The sequence below is a fragment of the Meles meles genome, chromosome 18, assembly GCF_922984935.1.
Source record: "Meles meles chromosome 18, mMelMel3.1 paternal haplotype, whole genome shotgun sequence".
Classification (NCBI taxonomy): Eukaryota; Metazoa; Chordata; class Mammalia; order Carnivora; family Mustelidae; genus Meles; species Meles meles.
Window position 1 is genome coordinate 29,459,418 of NC_060083.1, and position 19,690 is coordinate 29,479,107.

Genomic DNA, 19,690 nt, shown 5'->3' on the forward strand with positions numbered 1-19,690 from the left:
GTCAAATCTGATTCTAGGTAGACCATTTCTCTCTCTCTCTCTTTCCCTCCCTCTCCCTTTCCTCCCCCCATCTCCCTCTCTCTCCATCTCTGTCTCTCTCGTAGTCCCCACTCTTCCCCTTTTCCCTCTCCCGTCTCTCTTCCTTTTTACCTCTCTCTCTCTCCTCTCTCTCCCTCTCCCTCTGTCTCCCAAGGCTGCTAGAAGTCCCAGGCCAGGGCAGAGCTATAATGGGAGCTTAGGGCTGAGAAGCTCCTCTGTGCACTTTTCAGTTGCCCAGTCTGTTCCAAATTCTGTAAGCAAAGCACCCTGATTCCTGTCAACAAGGAGGAAGTGCCAGTGTGACTTCATTGGTGAACCGTCAGAATCCCCTTTCCGGGTGTTGCCCCAACATGGAGGCAGGAGTTTCTGTGGAAAATGGAACAGGCTTGGACAAGAGGGTGGGGAAGGGCAGATGGACCCCCAGACGAGGGCCCTCCTCTGGAGACATTAACATAGGTAAATGGTTAACAAGAGGGAGTATTTCTCTCTGTTCTTCCTCCTCTGCCAAAGAATTCACCTTTAACCATTGACCTTTCTGTGAGGTGTGAGATCTGAACAAAGTTGAACCCAGTCATGGATGGTTAAATACCCATCTTCCCCTCTGAGCCTGCCTCGCGTCCTCCGAAGATGGTCTGTGGTGTACGGACTGGCCCCTAGGTTGGATGGCTGGTAATAGAGGAGAGGCACATGACACACAGGAAATGAAACTTGGAAATGACCCTCTGACCCTTCAGGAATCCGGAGCCTCACTATACCAAGAAGGCCAAGCCATGCCAGTGTGACTGAACGTAGCAGAAGAAGGCATTTCCAAGTACCTCTATCAGAATCAGACGCCTGACCACTGACATTTGGTGATTTCTTCCTGCCCACTTCTCTTGAACCCCACCCCTGCCCCCAGGCACCTGCAGGCCCACTGCATAAGCATAAATGTTTTAATTTGCTGGCAGAATCCCCCCCGCACCAGGCTTCGCAGACCGCCCCCAGCTCCCCCCACATATTATTCAGTGTAGCCTGAGAGCTTCCTATCCCACCACTCTATGTGCTTAATTAAGTTTGGGGAAGATCAACATCCAGTTCCTTCATTTGTGTCCGTGACTTTTTTCACTCTGTGTCCTCTCTGTGCTCGTTCTGCCAGCATGTTTCCATCATCTCTGGGCCCCGGTCGGCCGGGACCAGCATGCCGTCTCCACTTGGAGGGTGTGATAGTGCTGGCCTTAGAGGGGGTGGAGGGAGAAGCCCAGCAGGGTCCCGTGTCCATCTGGGCCTGGCTGGGTCCTCGGAAGGCTTGGAGATGCTTTGGTTTCACACTGGGTTCCCCCCATGCCACGGAGAGCTGAGAATGAGCATCAGGTTCCTGCCTCTGAGCACGTCTCCATGATCCATGGATACAGGCACTCAGTAGGCAGCGCGGGGCAGGAGGAAGGAAGGGAAGGATGACGGTGGTCGAGGCTAACAAGCATTAGGGCAGAGCCCGGATATGCTGCACCATGGAACAGACCATGAACAAGCCCCCTGCAGAGCTCTCCGTGGCCCAACTGGATTTTGATACCTACTTGCTTTGGTTTGAGCACTTGCTGCTCTCTTAAAGGTCCATGTTGTGATCCTCTTTAAAGAAATATTCTATTTTCAATACAGACACAGCCCTTGACGTAGCCGTAAAAAACATCACCCCTGAGAGACACGTGGCTGTGAAGTATGTTGGTATGTAACCTCCTGTCTTTGCCTACGTGCAAGGCTTCGTCCCGCTGCTCTGTTTGTCCCTCAAGAAGTTGCTCCCTTACCCCCCGCGGGTGCTCAGGCTCTCAGGAGGCCTTGAAATGAAGGCAAGAGGTCAGCACAGACAAGAGGTACCTTCTGGCAGCGGACTGGTTTGGGATGGGCCGTAGTTGTTGTTCTTCACCCAACAAGAGTTTCTTTGAGACCCTCGTTCCCTGCCCCCCACTTTTAAGATGGAAGTCAAATTTTCGGATTCTGCTGTGCAGAGCAGAGAGGTCACTGGGCTCTAATGCATTTACCATTGACTGCCCTTCTTGTAGTGCGTCTATTAGTGAGTAATTTGATTTGTACCTATTCATTTGCAGTCCCTGCAGGAGCCTGGAGCTGGCCCCTAGTATAATTGGTGCTGTCTCTATTTTTACATCATTAGATTAGCCCCGACTCCTGGCCACTTGTTGTCTGCGCTTGTCTGTCCATTTATACAACCTAATGTAACACAAAATTCATTACTGATCACATTACTTTCAACTCTGAAGCCAGCCTTGTGATAAACATTTGGTTAACCCCTTCCTGCCCATGGGCGGGCTGACAGAACAAATGCACTTCCCCTCACCGGGCAGATCAATATCTTAATACACCAAAGTGGAATTGCATTTCTAGATTTGTTATTCCTCCTGGAGGAGCAAATGGAAAGACTCGTCTGAGCTAGCTGAATTGAATAATGAATAGAGCCCCGGCTCCAGCAGCCAGTCTGTGAACAGAGCACAAAGCAGAGGCGGCATCCTGCTCAGCTTTTTCCCCTGGACAGGCGGCTCCACAGCAGCTAATTGAGACCTGTGCTCTTCTCCCGGGGGGTGGGGGGGCGGAGCGCATGGGTTCCAGAACACGGGCTGCAACCCTGGCGGGGACAATGGGGACCTCGGCTCCACCTCCATTCTCTTTGCCAGGCTTGGCCTCGGGCATCTGGGCTAAAGACTGGCTTAAGTTTCCTTAAAGCCTTCTTCACGGATGTGAGGGCACCAGACACACGGCCTTCGCACTGATGCCACCGAGAAGTTAATTAAATTCATTACTAAACAGAAGTTGACCGCTTCAAAAAGATAAACAGAATTATCCCAATTCAGAGCTGGGTCAGCCGTGTTTGGATTGTTTGGTTCACACCAGCTTGTGAGTGCGTGTGCGTGTGCGTGTGTGTTTGCACGTGCATGTGTGTGCATGTATGCGTGCACCTGTCCCCAGGTGAGCACTGAGCATTCTCTGACATGGAAACACCATGCGCACCTGAAAGTGGTCCTGGTTCTCTGATAGGGACATTGGCGAACATCGGGGGTTGCTAGCACAGGAGTTGGCCCAGGATCTTAAAGGGACCTCCACATAGCTCTGTTTAATCCAGAAGATTCTCCTCTACTGCACCCCAGTTATCCCCTTCCCAGCCCCTGTTTGTCTCTGGGTAGCATCCACACCCACTGTAAGTCATTAACTTGCAGGACAGCTTGTTTCAAAAGGAAAAATATCCTGACTTTTAAGAAACTCTTATAAAGCGTGTACCACAAAGATTAGAATAGGCACAGAGGAAGTAGAATGGAACCCATAACCATGAAAGTCATAAATCCCTAAGTTTAAAAAAAAAAAAAAAAAAAGCCCGAAACAGAAGCTACTCAGTCGGGAAGGGACGCTAACCCATCTAGAGGATATTCTGCTAGAATTCGGGGCAGTCCTGGACTGGCCACTGAGGAGAGGCAGTGAAGCCTCCGGTTAGCGGGCCTCCTTTCTGTCGAGGAGGCTGCCCGCCATCTCCGAGGACTGCACCTTGGACCCTGCTGCCCTTTAGCCTGTTCAGAGCCTTGACAGGCCAGAAACAACCAGCAATCCTGTGAGACAGGGAGCTCCCAGCCTTCTTCATGCCTCCAGCACTCCCCCCGCCTCCCTCTTTTGTATGTGGAGGAGGGCCAGGGCTCTCTGCGGCCTTGCAGCAGTCCCCAAGCTGCAAGGTGAGAGGTGGGAGGTGCGCGGGTTGAGGGTGGGGGCACTGCCTCACCCCTCCATGACTGTGGGAAGCTCTGTTTTCCACAGAGGGACTCAAGGGCCAGGCTGGAGACTGAAGACTCTCAAGGGCTTCCCGTTGTGAGGACCTAGAGAGGGGATCCTTGTATCTAGTCAGTGAGAAGACACTGGTATGTCTGGCGCAGCCTGGGTAGGACAGCTGACAGCTGCCTCTGCCTTGTCGCCGTAGGCTTGCCTCCCCACCCCCGCCCAGCTCACAGGGTACTGACTTGCTCAGTCGCCAGCCTGCTGCTTTGGCCTCAGCTGTTAATCCTCTCAGGTGGGTAAGTGGGACAGTGGGGGAGAAGGGCTCCGTGTAGCCCACACTGTCCCCAGCCCAATCAGCTCGAGAAATCAGATCAGAGCACAGGCCTCTGCTTTCTAGAATGGGACAAACCAGGAATGAGTCGGCCGGCCAGTGGAATGAGAGACTGATTTCTTAACCTTGATGGAAAGGGGGGAAAGCCACATCTTACCAAACTCTTCCGCTGCATCATAGAGAATTTAATTATGTTTGGACATTTGAATGAGAACCAGATGTGGCTCTGGCCTGTCAGGCCAGCAAAGTTCAAGGAGCTGCATCTCTCCTGTAGTCTGCGGACCCCTGTGCTGCCTCTCAGCCCTGGAGGGCAGCTTGGGAAGACCCGGCCTGCGAGCTCGGTGGGGTCTCCCGAGCCTCAAGGCTGGACTGGAGGAGATAGGCGGGTCCAGGCTAGCTGCCAAGCACCATTTCCACAGGAGACTCTCCAAGTGCCATGTCCTCCTCGTAGCCATGCTGAGTGGGCATGTTTATGGGGCCTTCACTGGCACCCACATCCTCCCCACACGCAGACACACACAAAGAGCTCATGCCACAGCACCTGGCTGGATGTTCTCTGTCAAAGGCACATCTCCGAACCGCCCGGCCCGTGTCCACCTCAGATGGCGTCTGCCAAGACTCGGCCCCCAATGTCGTGCCGTGACCTGGAGCTAGAAAGGCCCTTTCAGGCCCTCCTGCCTGAGGAGCCCGTCTCTGGGGGCCTCCGCCTGCTGGAACACCAGAGGTGGCTGCACTGATCTCCCCGTGTTTGACGCGTGTTCTGCTTCTGAAAGTCCCATCCCATCCTTTTCTCTTTAGAGCCTCACGCACCCGGTGAGGTTGCCAGAGACGCTCCTCCCCTCCCGCCTGACAGATGCTGAGGTGGAGGAGAAGTGAAGTGACTCGCGCCGGTCACTCAGCACATCTGTCTGTGCTAGAACTCAGCCTCCTACCCCAGGACTCTTCCTTCCTGCCATCCACGGTGGCGTCAGCACAGGGCTGTTCCCGAAGCGTGGCTTCAGCCAGATTTGTCAAATACCTCAAAACCAGGGAAACAGGAGCCCGTTCTGCTCAGCCTTTGCTGTCCCCATGTCCAATGGGTTGTGACAGATCAGGATGTGAAGTTAGAGTGGTACAGTGATACCGAGAAGGTCACTGCACACGGGGTGCTGGTCGCGGTGGTCCGGGTAGGGGATCCTGCTCTCTCCTGCTTTGAAGCCAAGACTTGGCTTAGGGTAACATGGATTTCCTGGAAGTGGAGTGTGGCAGCATTTCTGTGTCTCCCTACCTTATTATGGTTGTCATACGGGGCGACCTGGGCCAGCATAACCTCCAGCTAATACCCCACCTACCGCCGTTGCTCATCAGTTGTTCAAAGGCCGTGAAGGAATCTGGCTGAGCCACGAGCTGCTTGCTCTGTTGAACTCAAGATGCTGTGCTCCCCACTCCCCCAACACACACACACACCCAGCCAGCTCCAAAGGGGAGGGGGTGCAGGATGTGGTGAGAATCTGTTCTTTTGAACAGAGGCCTCCAGAGTCCTCCTCATTCATTAGGCCTCCCTCTCCCTCTCTCTGTGCTTTATTCTCCCTTCCCCAACCTTCCAGCATGCTCAGCTCCTGCCACACCCCTGTCCCCACAAGGAATTTGGGGATCTAGCTACCTCTATGCCTCTCCCTCAGGATATTAATGCCACGCTGGCCTGCTGTCATGAATAAGGTTTCTCTTTGGCTAGTGGAGGGAGGAGGGAAGGAGCGATGGGGAAGAGAGGTGATGTGTCTATTCCCCGGTTTTCCTGGATGGAGGCTGTCTGCTTGCCTAGTCTCTTCAACCATCATCCTTTCTACAACTCCCCACAACTGGCCACAGCTTTCATCTTCCAGGAGCCAGTGGATGCCTGGAGGACCTGAGGACTTCTCTAGACCTCAGGTCTCCCCCTAAGCCCTAAGGTTATTAGGCGTGTGCATGGCCCCAGTGGCCAAGGGAAGCAGTTCCTGGTCTCCTGAGCCAAGAGCACTGGATATTTCCCTTCATTGTTCAGAGCTGAGGAGTGGGGTCCGGGCAGACCATGTGGCCTTGGCTTCATTCTGTGACATTCTAGACCCCAGTAGCTGCAGGGGTCAGGAACGAGAGCTGGGCAAAGGGGAGAGAAAGCACAGTTGTGGGAGTCCTATGGGTGGAATGGACCCCGGGCAGGAGGGAAGGTGCGTGCCTGCCCACAGGCTGTGTGCAGTCAGGTCACCAGAGGTATATGACATCAGTAGGCAAGAGCTCTGCATTCAGACATGGGTGCGAGGTCTGGAGGTATGCCGGCCAGAATTAGCACCGTTTTTCCTCTACGCCCAGATTCCAGCAGCCCAAACCGGGATCTCCATTATCTGGATGTGGAGGAGCCATTTCATCCTTGGCCCTCAGCTTCAAGAAGCTGCCCTCTTTCCCTCCACAAGCATGCCTGGGAAGGGAGCAAAAGCCCTGCTGGAAGGGGAGGGCGGTCCTTCTGTCTCCCCGGCCCTGTCCTCTCCCAAGCCCTCCAGGCCTGTCTGTCGGCATCTGTGCCAGCTCCAAGGCCTGTGGGGTTGCCTGCATGCAAGAGAGCCCGACTGGTGGGGCTGGAGCGGGGCGGGAAGGGGAAAGGTGTTGGGGAGGCAGGCACCCTCCAAATTGGGCCTTTCTGAGTGTGAGGAAAAGCAAGGCCTCCCCATAGGCTGCTTCCTTTACCTGCTGCCCTTGTATCCTTCTAAAAATTGCCAGTGCTGAGACTGGCTCTGGCCCAGAGTGTGGTCTCTGACAGGGCTGTTGGGGTTTCTGGAAACATTTTTAGCCAACTCCATTTCTGTCTCTGCCTCACTCTAGAGGAGTGAGCAGGAGTTTCCCAGCCCAGGACTGGTATAAGGCAGGCAGTCTCCTGATTGGCATCTGGGCCGTCTCTCTGGATCCCAGCATCGGGGGGTTGCCAGTCCTGCTCAGCCCCACAGGAAGCATTCAGCCCCCCTACCTGCTTCGCCGTTTTCTCTCCAAGTCCCAGTTTGCTTGGTTGGTCCCAGCCAGCAGGTCCCAGCAGGCTCCTGGCTGACCAAGTGGATTGCTTGGGGCAGACCCCATTTGGATCCATCTGCTGAACTTGGCAGCAGTCCTGTGATCCCTGGTCTCCTCTCCATATATCCCATCCAAAGAAGTTCTGAAAATCTCTAACCCCCTAGTCAGAGCCCACCCACAGCCCCCGCCAACCCCAACCTCCCAAGAAGGAGGGGCCACCCACTCCCCTGGGGTGCCGCTGAGCCCAACCCAGGTAAGGGGCTTAACCAAAGGCCCTGCTGATGGGGAAGGTAGATGCAGGAGGGAAAAATCAATGCATGTCAACAGGGTTGGGAATTTATTTTCCAGCTTGGAAAAGGGTATTTACAAAGAGGCAAGGAGGGAAATGAAAAGCTGTAAACACATATCTGCCATCTTCCTCAGCGGGCCATTTCTTGATTAAAAAGAAAGAATCCTTCCCAAGCCCTAGTGGCAGGCGAGCCGATAGGGGCCTGTTTGGCAGAGGCACCTCCTGGAGAGGGAAGATGGAGAGGGACCCAGAGGACCTTGTGGATATTCACCATCACTAATACAATTGCGACAATAGTAGTAACTCAACATTTGCCGGCTGGAAGCTTTAAGCTTTGTGACGTACTCTACGTGCATTACATTATTTAATTTAATGCCACAGCCACACTCACACTAGGAAGCAGACATTGTTATCCTCACGCATAGGAAACTGAGGCACAGGAGATGTTGAGTAACTTGCCCAAAGTCTCCCTAGTGGCCACAGGCTGGAACCTGTGCTCTCGACCTTTTCCCTAAACTGCCTCCCTGCTCTGGACAGACACTGCCCCTCCCTTCTCCTCAGGCCCTTGAGAACCTGGGATAGGAGGTGGGGCTGGGGGTGGGGCGGCGTTCTCTCTTCCCACTGCCAGAAGCGTGCTGTGGGTGCAGGCTGAGACTGTCCTGAGCTCTAAGCCTACCGCCCCCACCCCAGCCGCTTGGGTGGCTCATTTAGGGCCAGGCTACGTGGCTGCAGCCAGAGCCCAATAAAAGTGCTCTGCTAATCCCTTTAATGATCAGCATCGTGAGGCTCTGAGTGTGCAGAACAGGGCTGAGTGCCGAGCATGCCGGAGGGGCCGCCCGTAGATGCTGCTGCTTTGGTGATGGAGGAAGTGCCAGAGCTGCCCAGAGGCTGAACCACAAGGGCCCAGGCACCCTCCTCCCAAACACAGCCATAGCACTGCCTTCATCGACTCCGCTGGAGCCCAGAAGCAGGCCTCTCTCTGAGTCCTGAGCCTTGGGCTCTCCACAGTGTCCCCACCACCACCACCAGAAGCCAGTGGGGCATCCCTCGGGGTCTCCGATTGGCCAGCTGCCCCCACTGCCATCTGCCCAGAAGAGGCCTGGAGACGGTCAAGCCCAAAGTAGGACCTCACTCCTGACCTCTCATTGGGGTCCCCTGCTCCCCGGGCTTCCCCACTCTCTCCAGGGCTCACTACCTGTGTCCCCAGCGTTTCTTAGGGAACAGGGGAACCAAGACCATGGCACTTAGTGAAGTGACTCATGAGTGAGAAGAGGCTTCCATCCAGTCTGTCCTTGGAAGTCTCTGGCTTGCCAGTATGGGACAGCCTCAAGGGAGAGAAGGGTCTGTATCCAGAGGAGAGAATGGCCCCAGAGAACATCTCAAGGGTGAAGCAGCCTTGGGGGCCACAGAGGAGGTGTCCTGGTGGCCGGCCCCCAGAGGCCATCTCTGGCTCCCTGTAAGAGTCCTGTCTGCCTCCAACCTCTGCCTCTCCCCCTGGTGCGCCCCGCCCAGCTCAACAGCACCCACCCACAGCTCCCAGGAGCCCGTCTCCGCTGCTCCCACATTTGCAGAGGAGCTGCGGTATCCAGCTGTGAGATGAGGGGGTGAACTATCGCAGAGAGACCCCCTCATTCCGCATGGCCCAGCCCCAGTGGGGCCACATTTGCAGCCAGCTGTGCTCCCGCCTCCTCACAGAGACTTAACCATGACTTCTCCCTTTGCATACATACCCAGGTAGCCAGAGCTGCTTCTCCCTAACAAGGGCAGCCACCTCCCTGTCCCCTCTGAACTTTGCCAGACTCCATGTGGAGTGGGGGCAACCCGAGGATTGAGCGTTCTCTTTCTTTCACTTATGAGAGCCTGGCACCTTCCTCGTAGTTTCTGCTCCTTCCATTGTCCCGCTACCCCCTGTGGCTTGCCCACCCTGGCCATGGCATCGAGGGGCATCTGTGGCTAGCAGGTTCCTTTCCCAGTGAGAAGCAGTTGGGAACAGGTGGACACAGCCAGCAGGGAGCATGGGAGCCAGTCAGTGATGCCTGGGGTTGCCCACATCTCCATCCCAGGGCCTGCACCCACCCCAGTTCCCTCTCAGGGGACTGCATACCCAAAGCCCATGGCTTCCTACTCTCCCTTGGTTTTGCTATCTGCAAGAGGGGGAGATGAGCACCCAGCTCACAGGTGCAGAGTCATGCAGGAGGCGAGGGCACCATCAGTTATCTTCTCTCTGAGCCCTGCCGCTTGGCTGGGAACTAGTCCTCATTCCCTATCATGCTTTGAGGCCTGGGGAGCGATCTCTTTAAGAGCTGGCTTTTTCCCACTGAGCAGAATCTGCATTCTTCCAAGTAGGGAGGTTACGGGGTGTGCTTTCCCAGCCACCCTGGCATAGGGCCCCCAGCTCTCTCCCAAGACCCTAGCAGGTAGCTGCTGGACTCTCCCCACAAGCCCACCTCTACCCTAGAAGAGCTGCCCAGATCTGGGGCATTCTTGGGAATGGGGAAGGAGGGCAGCAGCCCAGAAGCTGGACCCCTGAGTCCAAAGGTCTGGAGGTGTCCCCCCAAAACTCTGCAGCCTGCCCACTGTCTCCTCTCCCTCTTCTAGCAACCTGCCCGCATGGGGTGCCTGCCAGCACCCTTCTCTCCCCTTCCCCCCCCCCCCCCGCCCTCCTCCGTGTGTGGCTCCTCTCTCCCACCCCCATGCCGGAGGGGCTCTCAGCTCCGTCACAACAGTTCCATCTCTGGGGCCCTCCGGATGGGTTGGCCCCCACCCCCCCTACACATGCATGTCACTGTCCTTGACTGCGGAATTTCGCCGCCAGCCTGCCCTCCTCCCAGCGTGACACCCCACACCTCCTTAGGACCTCTCCACCTGCTTGCAGGGATCAGTGTACTTCTCAATCGTTGTCCATATCTTTTCCAAAAAGATTCCTCAATGCTTTTCTTTTCAAAAGGGAAAAAAAAAGGAAAAAAAAAACAATGCCAACAGCCCAGCGTCCGTGAGCAACCCAACAGTAACAAAGCAGGTGTTCGGGATGGAGGAAGGTAAGGCCACACATTTCCATTTGCCGCTTGCTCCTAGGGCTGGGCGGCCGGGGTGACTCGAAGGGGGGAACCTGTGTGCACCCCTCCTCCACTTCCTCTTCTGCACACACTCATTGTTCTGTCTCAGGGAGAAGAGAGAAGGGGTTGACAGAAGGCCTGTAGAAAAGTGCCCGGGTCCAGCCAGGCCCCTAGTTCTCTTACTAATAGACCACATGCTGAAGAGAAGCTCCCCGCCTCTCCTCACCACATCAGTCAGGAAATGTTTTTTGAGCACCAGCTATTTTCTAGGCTCTGTGGTTGGCATGAGGGATACAGAGCTAAGGGCCAGAAGCAGTCCCCGAGGGGCTCTGCACCCGGGTGAGGACACAGACGTGATCAGGGCTGGGGCAGGAATGAGGATGGAGCCCGGTGGGGCCTGGCCGGCTACCAGGGCTGCAAGACGGGCTCACCTGTGGGGCGTGGATACCTATGCTCACCTTTGAAAGATGAGTAGGGGTTCTGGGGGCCATGGGAGCCTGGGAAGGGCTTTTCAGTCAAAGGGGATGGCATAAGCCCAGGCCCGGGGGCCTGAGGCAGCCTGGAGAGATCCCAGAACGGCACAAGTGCATTACTTTGGTTCTTCAGATCCAATAACAGGTGCCATCCGTGGGTGGGGTCTCGGGGGCAGGTCACGAAAGGCCATTTTGGAGGGCTGATTTTAGACCTGATGCTGAGGACTCAAGGACTGATGAAGGTTTTAAAGCAGAGGAAAAGCACGATGAGGTTTGTGCCAGAGTCGAGCCACTCTGGTATGACGGGTTGGAGAGGGGGTGCTGGAAATGGGGAGACAGGGAGGGAGTTCTTGAAATCATCTAGATGGGAAGTGCAGGCCTACGCAGGCAGTGGTAATAGAGAGGAGGGGGGATGAGAGGGAGCTGGGGGATGTCAAGTCTGCCTTGTGTGGCCACCTGGGTTCTGGGGGGCTGGTGGGCAAGGGAGAAGCCTGCCCACTCCTGTCTAATCCCAGGCCTGATTGGTGAAAAGAAAATAGCCAGGCCGGTCAGGCCATACCTGGCCCCCAAGAGCAGCAAACTCCTAAGTTCTTTTGGCAAATGCCCCTGCGCTATCACATGATGGGATGAGGGCATCCACTCAGACTCACAGAGTGGGGCCCCTGAGGCTGCTGAGGGTGTTGCCCTGGGCCTGTGCCAAGGGGCAGCGGGGCTGCTGTGCTTGGTCCTGGGCTCCAGTGTCCTCCACTTCCTTGGCAACGTGGATGTGTCAGCCCTTTGCATCAAGAACTCTGGGCCCATCCCCCAGCTCTGGAAAGGGGCCCCATTCTAGAGGCCTTTCCTGCTCCTTCATCTGGGGCTTTCTTGCTTGGGCATGGTGTCCAGATCCTGAGGAAGCCCCTGCTTTCCTTGCTCCTGCCAGTGCTCTGCTCTTCTGCCCTTCTGGCCCTGCTGTCAGCGCCCCCTAGTGCCAGGATGGCTGTGCATGAGGGCAAGGGTCTTGGAAATCCAGCGGGCCTCCAGGATCCCCCACACACTCCTTGGCTTGCTTGTGGGCAAAGAAGGGAGCAAAGGAAGTTTTCTTGGAGTCTGACACTTCCATGTAGAAATCCCAGGGTCTCTTCTTTGCTTTTCCATCTTCTCCCTCTGTTGGCACACAGTCTGTACTCCCAAATTAGGGTGAGACCAGAGAACAGGGAAGATAGAGCTCATGTGGTAGCCACCGGTCTTGTTTTCTGTCTTGATGTATCCCAGAGTCTCTGGCCCAACAGGGAAGCCAGTGCCTCTTGGAGACTGGGACCATCCTCAGGCCCACAACCTGTGTCCACAGCCCCCAGCTTCCACTACCCCCTATCTGCTGGGAGGTTCCAGTGTCGAGGTTCCAGACATGGCTGGTGCAGCCTGAGGGCCCCTAACCCCTGGGCCATGCCTGATCTAAAGGAGGACAGGACAGACTCTCCCACCCCATTCTGTGGCTGCTACAGCTGGGCGGCTTCTGTGCTTTGGGGGAGGCCTGTAGGGAGTGGGAGTCCGTGGTTAGTTCCTGGCTGGCTGCCGACGGCCAGACCAAGAGCGAAGGCCGTGACTGTTACCCTGATCCAAGCTAGCTGTGCTGCATGTGTCTGGTGGCAGGGGGCCTGGGACTAGGTGCAGGCTGTAGATGAAGGTCTCAAGCCAGGCAAGATAAGTGTAACATTCAAGTACACTTGGCTGCTTCAAGTTTGCTTTGAGGTCCTGAGCTCCTGAGGGGGACAAGCAATACCGCCTTAGTCCCAGGCAGGCGTCCCTTGCAGGAAAAGAAATCACAGATCACCACATCTTGGCTTGGGGTAGGCTCCCAGAGCCTTCCCGGGGATGTGTGTGCCCACGTCTCAGAGCCCACTCTGAGGGACTGAAAGGGGATAGGAACTAGCTAATTGCAAAAAGCCAAGAATAATTCCTTCTTCCTTGTATTCTACATGCAGGGAAGTCTGTTCCCAAACCACCTGGCCCAAAATCTATCTTAGGTCAAGAGATTGGGGATTGGGGGTGGGAGGCAGAGGTGGTCCACAGCTGAATGAGATAGGGCTAGTTGCTGTATCCAAGATGGCAGTTTGGCTGTGGGAGGGCCAGGGAAGGGGCGGTAGATGGGGTGGGAGCCTCCCTGCCTGCTTCCCAGGGCAGCTCTGCATTCTGAGGGGCCCCCAGGACACTGGGGGGCTAAGAGAAAGGGAGAAAGGCACTGCAAGCAAGCAGGGACCTCCTCTCCGTTGGAATAGGCCTCTCTCCAACCAGGCATTCCCTCCTGCAGGGAAACTGGACACTTTCCAGGAGGTGCCAAAGATGAGTGGCGGCCTGGCCAGCAGGCCGACTGTATGGGTCAGAATGAGTGAGCAAGTGAGTTGCTAAGCCAGGGCGGAAGCTCCAGGGAGCAGGCAGGGCCAGGGAGGAGAGGGAAGGACAGATCAGGCAGGGAGGCTGCAGTCCTTGCCGTGTTCTGGCTTTTCTCCTGCCTGCCTGACCTGTAGATCCAGGCCCGGAGCCACTTCTGGAATCGGGGAGCATGCCGGCTGAGCATGAGTGTGTCTGCAGGTGTGGGCACGTGTCCCGTGTATGGCAGTGTGGTCCAGACAAATCAGCAGGGTGGCCAGACTTATGTAAAGGGGTTCCCACACCGAGGGACAGACTGTGGCCTAAAACTGGACTCTGCCAGCCAAGGGAGCTTCTCCCTCCTTTGGCTGTACACTCCCTGTTACCGGAGCTGTTGCCTGGCCCATCTGGGGAGCAGGTGGGGATCCCCCCTGTGGAAGATGCCTCCAGGCAGACAGCGCGGCCCAGGGTGTGCCCCCAGCCCCTCAGACTCCATTCTGACCAGGCCTGGTCCTCTCCTCTGTCTTGCAGAACTACAGCGAGAGGGAAGCATCGAGACACTGAGTAACAGCTCAGGCTCTACCAGCGGCAGCATCCCACGAAACTTCGATGGCTACCGATCTCCACTGCCCACCAATGAGAGTCAGCCCCTCAGCCTCTTCCCCACCGGCTTCCCGTAGTACCAGCAACCTGCTTCTGACTGGCCGGCCCACTCACCTGCTGGAGGGAAGGGGAGAAGCCCCCCTCTTGGTCCTGCCCTTCAGTCTCTGCTCCTCTTTCACCAACCGCCTTCCCCAAGCTTAGTGACAACAGCCGCCCACCCTCCCCGGATGGAGAAGAGCCCCTTCTCCCAAGCACCTTGGCGCACTCTGAACTCTGTCCCCCACCAGCGGGGCTGTGGCTGAAGGAGACTCTGCGAAAGTTCTGTCCCCTCCTCCGTTTGCACTGTCCTGTACTGGATCCGCTTTTGTATCTTCTAACCATACCCATGGGGTGCGGGGAAGGGGAGAAAGAGTGGATGGCCTGGTTGGGCATTTTGACCCTGAGCGGACAGCCCCAGCCCACTCCTGGCTACAAGATGCACTGCCCAGCTTCCCTTGGCCAACCTCCCTCTGGCGTGAGGTAAACTGAGGCCCAGAGTATTAGGGAAGGAGAAGGAGAAGCCCCCCCCTTCCTCTTTTCTTTCCCCTTTGGCTCATGGGAAGGATTTGTCGTTCTTGTCTGTAAGCCCTCTTACCTCTAAGGTCCTGTGCTGTCCAGTGAAGGAAACCGTGGTTAATAAGGCCCTGTCAAAAAGTGCACGTCTTGTCCAATAAATCACGCTACAGTTGGTGTCCGTCCCTGCGTCGCTGGGGTCAGGGTCCTCTCCAAGCCCTGAGCAGAGTCCTGTGGATTTGACCATGTGTCCCCACTCCCAGCACCCCCAGCCTCAACATGAGCGACTGATTGGAGGGTCAATGAGGGGGTAGGAAGGAGAAGGAGAAGGTTTGCTGTGCAAGTTGTGTTGGGCCAGATTTAAGTTCTCCAAACTTCTTGCCGGCTACCAGAGCCAGTGAGTTCTGGAGGCACCACACAGGCCAGGAGCCCCCCACCCCCACCCCCCCACCCCACCCCCGCTGTGGCAGTCAGGGCCAGTAAGGTCCTTGACATGTGCTGGTCTGGGGGCGGGGGTGATGCTGCTGGGGGACAGCAAGCCTCCTGAAGACATTAGCCTTATCTTTGGGGCAGGCACCTTTTAATTGCTTCTCTTTTCAAACTCAGAAGGTGGAAGGGTGTCAGGTATAGGCAGGTCTCCTGAATCCTAGCTGGCACCTTGGATGACAGGTTCCTGATTCCCACCCCCTCCCAATTCTGGACCTGAAGTGAAAGGCCGATAGGAGACCAGAATAGGAGGAGCAAAAAGGGGTGTTGAGCAGGACGGAGACTCATGCTACCCCCAGGTCCCCCTCTTCCCTGAGAAGCCGGCGAGGCCTGGGAAGATTGAAGGAAACCCACTGAGCCAGGTGTGGTTTGAGGTAAAGTTTAATGTAACAGCCTTGGAAGAGTTGAATTCACAAGCAGGGGTTCCCATGTGACCGTCCAGCTGGAGCCGGCGTAGCTCCAGAGGCCTCTGCCCCCTTCACGTGCACCCCATGACATTTGAGAAGAGATTTCATCCTCAGTTCCCGCCACCTGGTCAGTTGGGCCTATTGGGAGAAGCCGGACCTGAATCACGGCGGGCTCTGCAGGCTGAGTAGATGGCCTTCTGGAGCTAGGGTGGCTGAAGCCAGTCCCTGGGGCTGGCAGTTGCGGTAAGGAATCACAGGCCGTGCTGGGAGAGGCATGTTGGGGCCATACGGAGGTCTGGGCACGGCCACTGGGGGCTGCCAGACTGCAGCAGCTTTCCCCCCATTTAGCTGAAGCCGAGACCTTGTGTGCCTGGCACAGCCCCAACCCCCCGCCAGAGCAGGGTTTCAGTCCCAAAGAGGCAGGGACAGGGCTGCAGCCAGACTTCCTGTGCATTCTGCCCATGGCCTGGCTCCCTGGTGATGGGGCCCAAGCTCTAGGAAAGGTGAGCTCCTCTGTATCCACGTGGGTTCGTGGGTGGGGCAAAGACAGCGGGCAGCTCTCTCCAACCATGCGGGGAACTGGCGGGCAGCTTAGAGTCAGGAGTCCTCCCTGGCTCAGCCCTTTCCCTCCAGGGGGGGTGCAAAACATCTGTGGCCTCCTCCAGTCAGGGAAAGTTGTGGGTGTAGGGCTGGACTTGCCGGCTGAGCTTGCAGGACAATCTGGTTATTCATCTGCTCACAGCCAGGGCAAGTCTTTGAATATGTGGGGGAAGGGGGAGGATAAGAAAGGCCAGATAAGCTGGCCCCATGGCGGCTGCCACAGAACTCGGGTTATCAGAGAGGCCTTGGGCCTGGCCCCTGGCTAATTGGGGAGGTTATGGACCCTGCCACAGCCTGTAATCAGCTGGAAGTGAGATCTGGGCCCCTAGGTGGGGGACTGTACTGCCCACTGGCCCCCTGAGCAGCCAGCCTCCTATCCTCTAGAGATAACACCAAGGGCAATCTTCACCTCACCCTCCCCAGCAGCCCAGCAGACCTCCATGATGCCATCACCTAGGAGGCCATCAGAACATGCATCTAATTGCGGCCTGACCGAGTGACCTTGAGGTAGCCATGTGACCTCCCCGATTCTCACAGTGCTACCTGCTCCAAGGGTAAATTACTATGGACTTTCTCTCAGTCTGATGGAGGAAAAAATATCTTCATGGTCTGAGGAGGCTGATGGGAGCTGAGGTGGCAGCTCAAAGAGGGAGGGCACTATCTGGGATTGATTTGAGAAAAGGCCTAGTGGTCCCAAGGCAAATCCAGGAAAGCAAGTACTCCATCAAACAGCAGCATCAGCTCTGGAAGCAAGCAGAGGCCAGAGCAGGCAGCTGCCAGTTTGGGGTTGGAAAGGGTTCTCAAGGGCTGATTTTTCTGATTTGCACAGACCAGAGAATTTCTAAACTAGAAGGTACTTAAAAAGAGTACTGCTCAGTCCTGATTTTGTAGATGAGAAGCCAGAGCCCCAGAGAAGGCTCAGGCCTTCCACAGGGTTGCAAAGTCGCACAGCTGATCTTGACCTCTGTCTGCTCCTTGCTGCCTCCTATGCTCTTAAGAGGGCTGGATTCTGTTCTGTGCTGACCTCCCTGTCCTGCGCCCCCACACAATCCAAGACTCTGATCCCACTCATCTCCATCCCCTACCCCTAAGAGCTTCCAGACCCTGGCTTTTGAAGCTACTCCCTTGGAAATGCAGCCTCCTCCTACACACCTAGAGCCAGAAACTCTAGGGGCAAAGGGAGAGAGCCTTGCCTCTATCCTCTAGTTAAAACAAGAGCCCAGCCTGAAGGTGGGGCTGAAGTCTCAGTGTTGCCTTGCTGTGTAAGTGCGGGAAGCTCTCAGGACAGCAGTGACAGCATTAGCTTCTAAGGAGTGGATGCGCCCTTGCTCTCTTCTAAGGTCCCAAGGTCCCATCCCAGCTCTGCCACTGGTAGCTGCGTGACCTTGGGTAAATTACTGCCCTCTGGGCTTCAGAGTCCTCATCTGTAAAATAGGGGGAGAGGTGCACGTCCTGCCAAGAAGAGCAACCAGGCTGAATCAAGCAAAGAGGAAGTTCTCGGTTAAAAAGGCTAAAGTTTGGTTGGAGGCCCGGAGGCTGACCGGACAGCCAAGTAGCTCTACCTCGGGAACGGGAGGGCGCGTACGACCCAGCTGGAACCCTGATTGTGGGGCGCTGTCCCCCACGACGCTGCGCCAGGAAATCCGGGGCCGCTCCCTGCAAAAGTGTTTGAGAAAGAGAATCCCGGCCCTGGCGAGCGCGCGCAGGCCAGCCCCGCCCCTCTCTCGCAGGTGGGCTGGTCTTAGGGGTCCTTTAAGCGATTTGCCCCCTCTCTCAAGCCCCGCGGCAGCATGGCCCGCTCGCGCCGCCGTAATCCCAAGCACCCGCACCCACCATTTCACAAGTGCGCGTCCACGCACTCGCAGTTTCACAGACGTACACCTCACTTTGGCCCGTCCCTGCTCCCAAGCGGACAGCGGCCACCAGCGGACCAAGACCCCGGAGCCGCTAATAGTCTGGAGCTCCCGGCGTTATAGGGTCCCCAAAACTCCGGGGGAAGTCGTCCAAAGGCCGGAGGGGACGCACCCTCGGTTGCGGGCTGGCGCACCTCTCCCTCGGTGTAAAGCGACCCCCTTCAAAGGCCGGGTAAGTCCGGAACCTGAGCGGCCAGGAGGGGCCTCGTCTTGCGTTTGCCTGTAAGACTGGGGACTGGGCCACACAGGCAGTCTGCCCAGGCACTTCCCGGGACCTAACCGGAAAAAGGGGCCCCGCTGCCTTTCCTGGAGCAAGGCGGGGGCCACCGGGCTGGCCGGGAACAGGTCGGGCCTCCCGCTCTCCCCACGCCCCCCACCCCATCCCAGCCACTTGGCCCGACCCTGCGCGGGGTAATTGGGTCGGGAGGGAGGCGTCGGGCGGGCGGCGATTCCAGAGAGACTGCGCGCCTGTCAGCCGCAATTTGTCTAAGTGGACGGGACAGGCCGGGCCGCTGCGGGCCGGGGTCATCGAGGCCGCGGCCCCCACCCCAGCCAGACCCGGGACCGCGGGGGAGCCGGGCCCGGCCGCTAAACGGGGCTGGCTGGCGCCAAGACTCCGGGAGGCGCGGGTCCGGCCGGGAAGCGGGCATGGGAAGCAACTCTGTGTCTACCTCCGCCCCACCACACACACACACACGCACACTCACACACGCACGCACGCCGCTCCAAGATGGGGACAGGCGTCCAGTGGCACCCCCGCTGCTGGTTACACGGATAGGCCACACACGTCACCTGAGCTTAACCCGGGCACAATCATATCTTTAGTTCTCCTCTCAGGACGGGGCCCCGTTACCCGACGCTCGTCGCCTGCGCCACCCGACCTTATACCCCTAAGCCATGCACGCGGGCGCACGCAGATCCACATCCAGTAACACAGAGCAAAGACACTGGCGAGACCCAATCCGGGGAAGGTCCCAACAGTGGCCCCTGACGCCGCGAAATGTTACGGGGCCAAGGACAGACGGGCGGCCCAACATGGCTCGGGACCAAGGCACCACCCGGCCCAGGCCGCCCCCCTCCTGATTTCCTAGTTGTGGGAAGCGCGGAGCGTACTGAGGGCGCGCAACCACCCGCGGGAGGCCGGGAGGCCCGCGCCCGCCCGACGCCCGGGCCCAGGACTGCCTGGGAGAGGGAGGGGCGGCTGAGCGCGCGTCCCCCGCCCGTCTGCGGGGCCCGGCCGATGCGAAGTGACAGGGGCCGGAGCTTTGTTGTGGAGCCTCGGCCGCCTGGCGCCAGCCGCCCCCGCCCGTGTCCTCCCCCTCCAGCCCCCGGCGGCTTGCGAGGCGCCCCCCAGGGCCTCTTAAAGAGACACGAACTCTCAGCCCCGGGGACACCCCCCCCCAGAGGCGCCTGTTCCCGGGAAGGGGACGTGGGGTAGACCCAGGTGGGGGAGGGGACGAGCTGGAGCTTGGGAGACTCAAGGCGCCGCTCCGAGGCCTCCTGGGCCTCCCCTGCGTGGGTTTCCGGGGAGCCAAGAATATTCCTCGGTGGAGAGTTTGGCAGGGAGGCGGGAAGGGGGGTAGATTCAGAATCTTGAGAGTGCCTATAGCAGGACCTCGGGTTGGCTGTGGGATGGAAAGGCAGGACAGATGACAGGGGCCTGGCCGGAAACAGCCTGTGGCCGCGGGAGGGCAAGATGGTGACCCAGTGGCTGTGGCCAGGTGGGATAGTGGTTCCCCAATGCAGCCATGCATGCACTGTCTCCAGGGTTCTTTGGCAAACAACCCAGGTCAGCGTGTTTCGAACTCTCCAGGCCTTGGACCCCTGGAC

The 19,690-nt window shown here is 57.4% G+C and overlaps 1 protein-coding gene across 7 annotated transcripts in view; it reads left to right on the forward strand.

Moving 5' to 3' along the window:
• Positions 1 to 14,631, forward strand: part of BCAS3 (BCAS3 microtubule associated cell migration factor) — a 611,032-nt gene extending 596,401 nt beyond the window's left edge. For 2 of the 7 annotated variants that reach the window (XM_045984131.1, XM_045984133.1), the window contains 3 exons: positions 1,675 to 1,740; positions 10,369 to 10,459; positions 13,831 to 14,631. In XM_045984131.1, coding sequence (XP_045840087.1) covers positions 1,675 to 1,740; positions 10,369 to 10,459; positions 13,831 to 13,867 — 194 coding nt within the window. In that variant the 3' untranslated portion in view covers positions 13,868 to 14,631. The remainder of the gene's footprint in view (positions 1 to 1,674; positions 1,741 to 10,368; positions 10,460 to 13,830) is intronic. The other 5 variants (XM_045984134.1, XM_045984136.1, XM_045984132.1 and 2 more) reach the window with 3 other exon arrangements.
• The last annotated feature ends 5,059 nt before the right edge of the window (positions 14,632 to 19,690 follow it).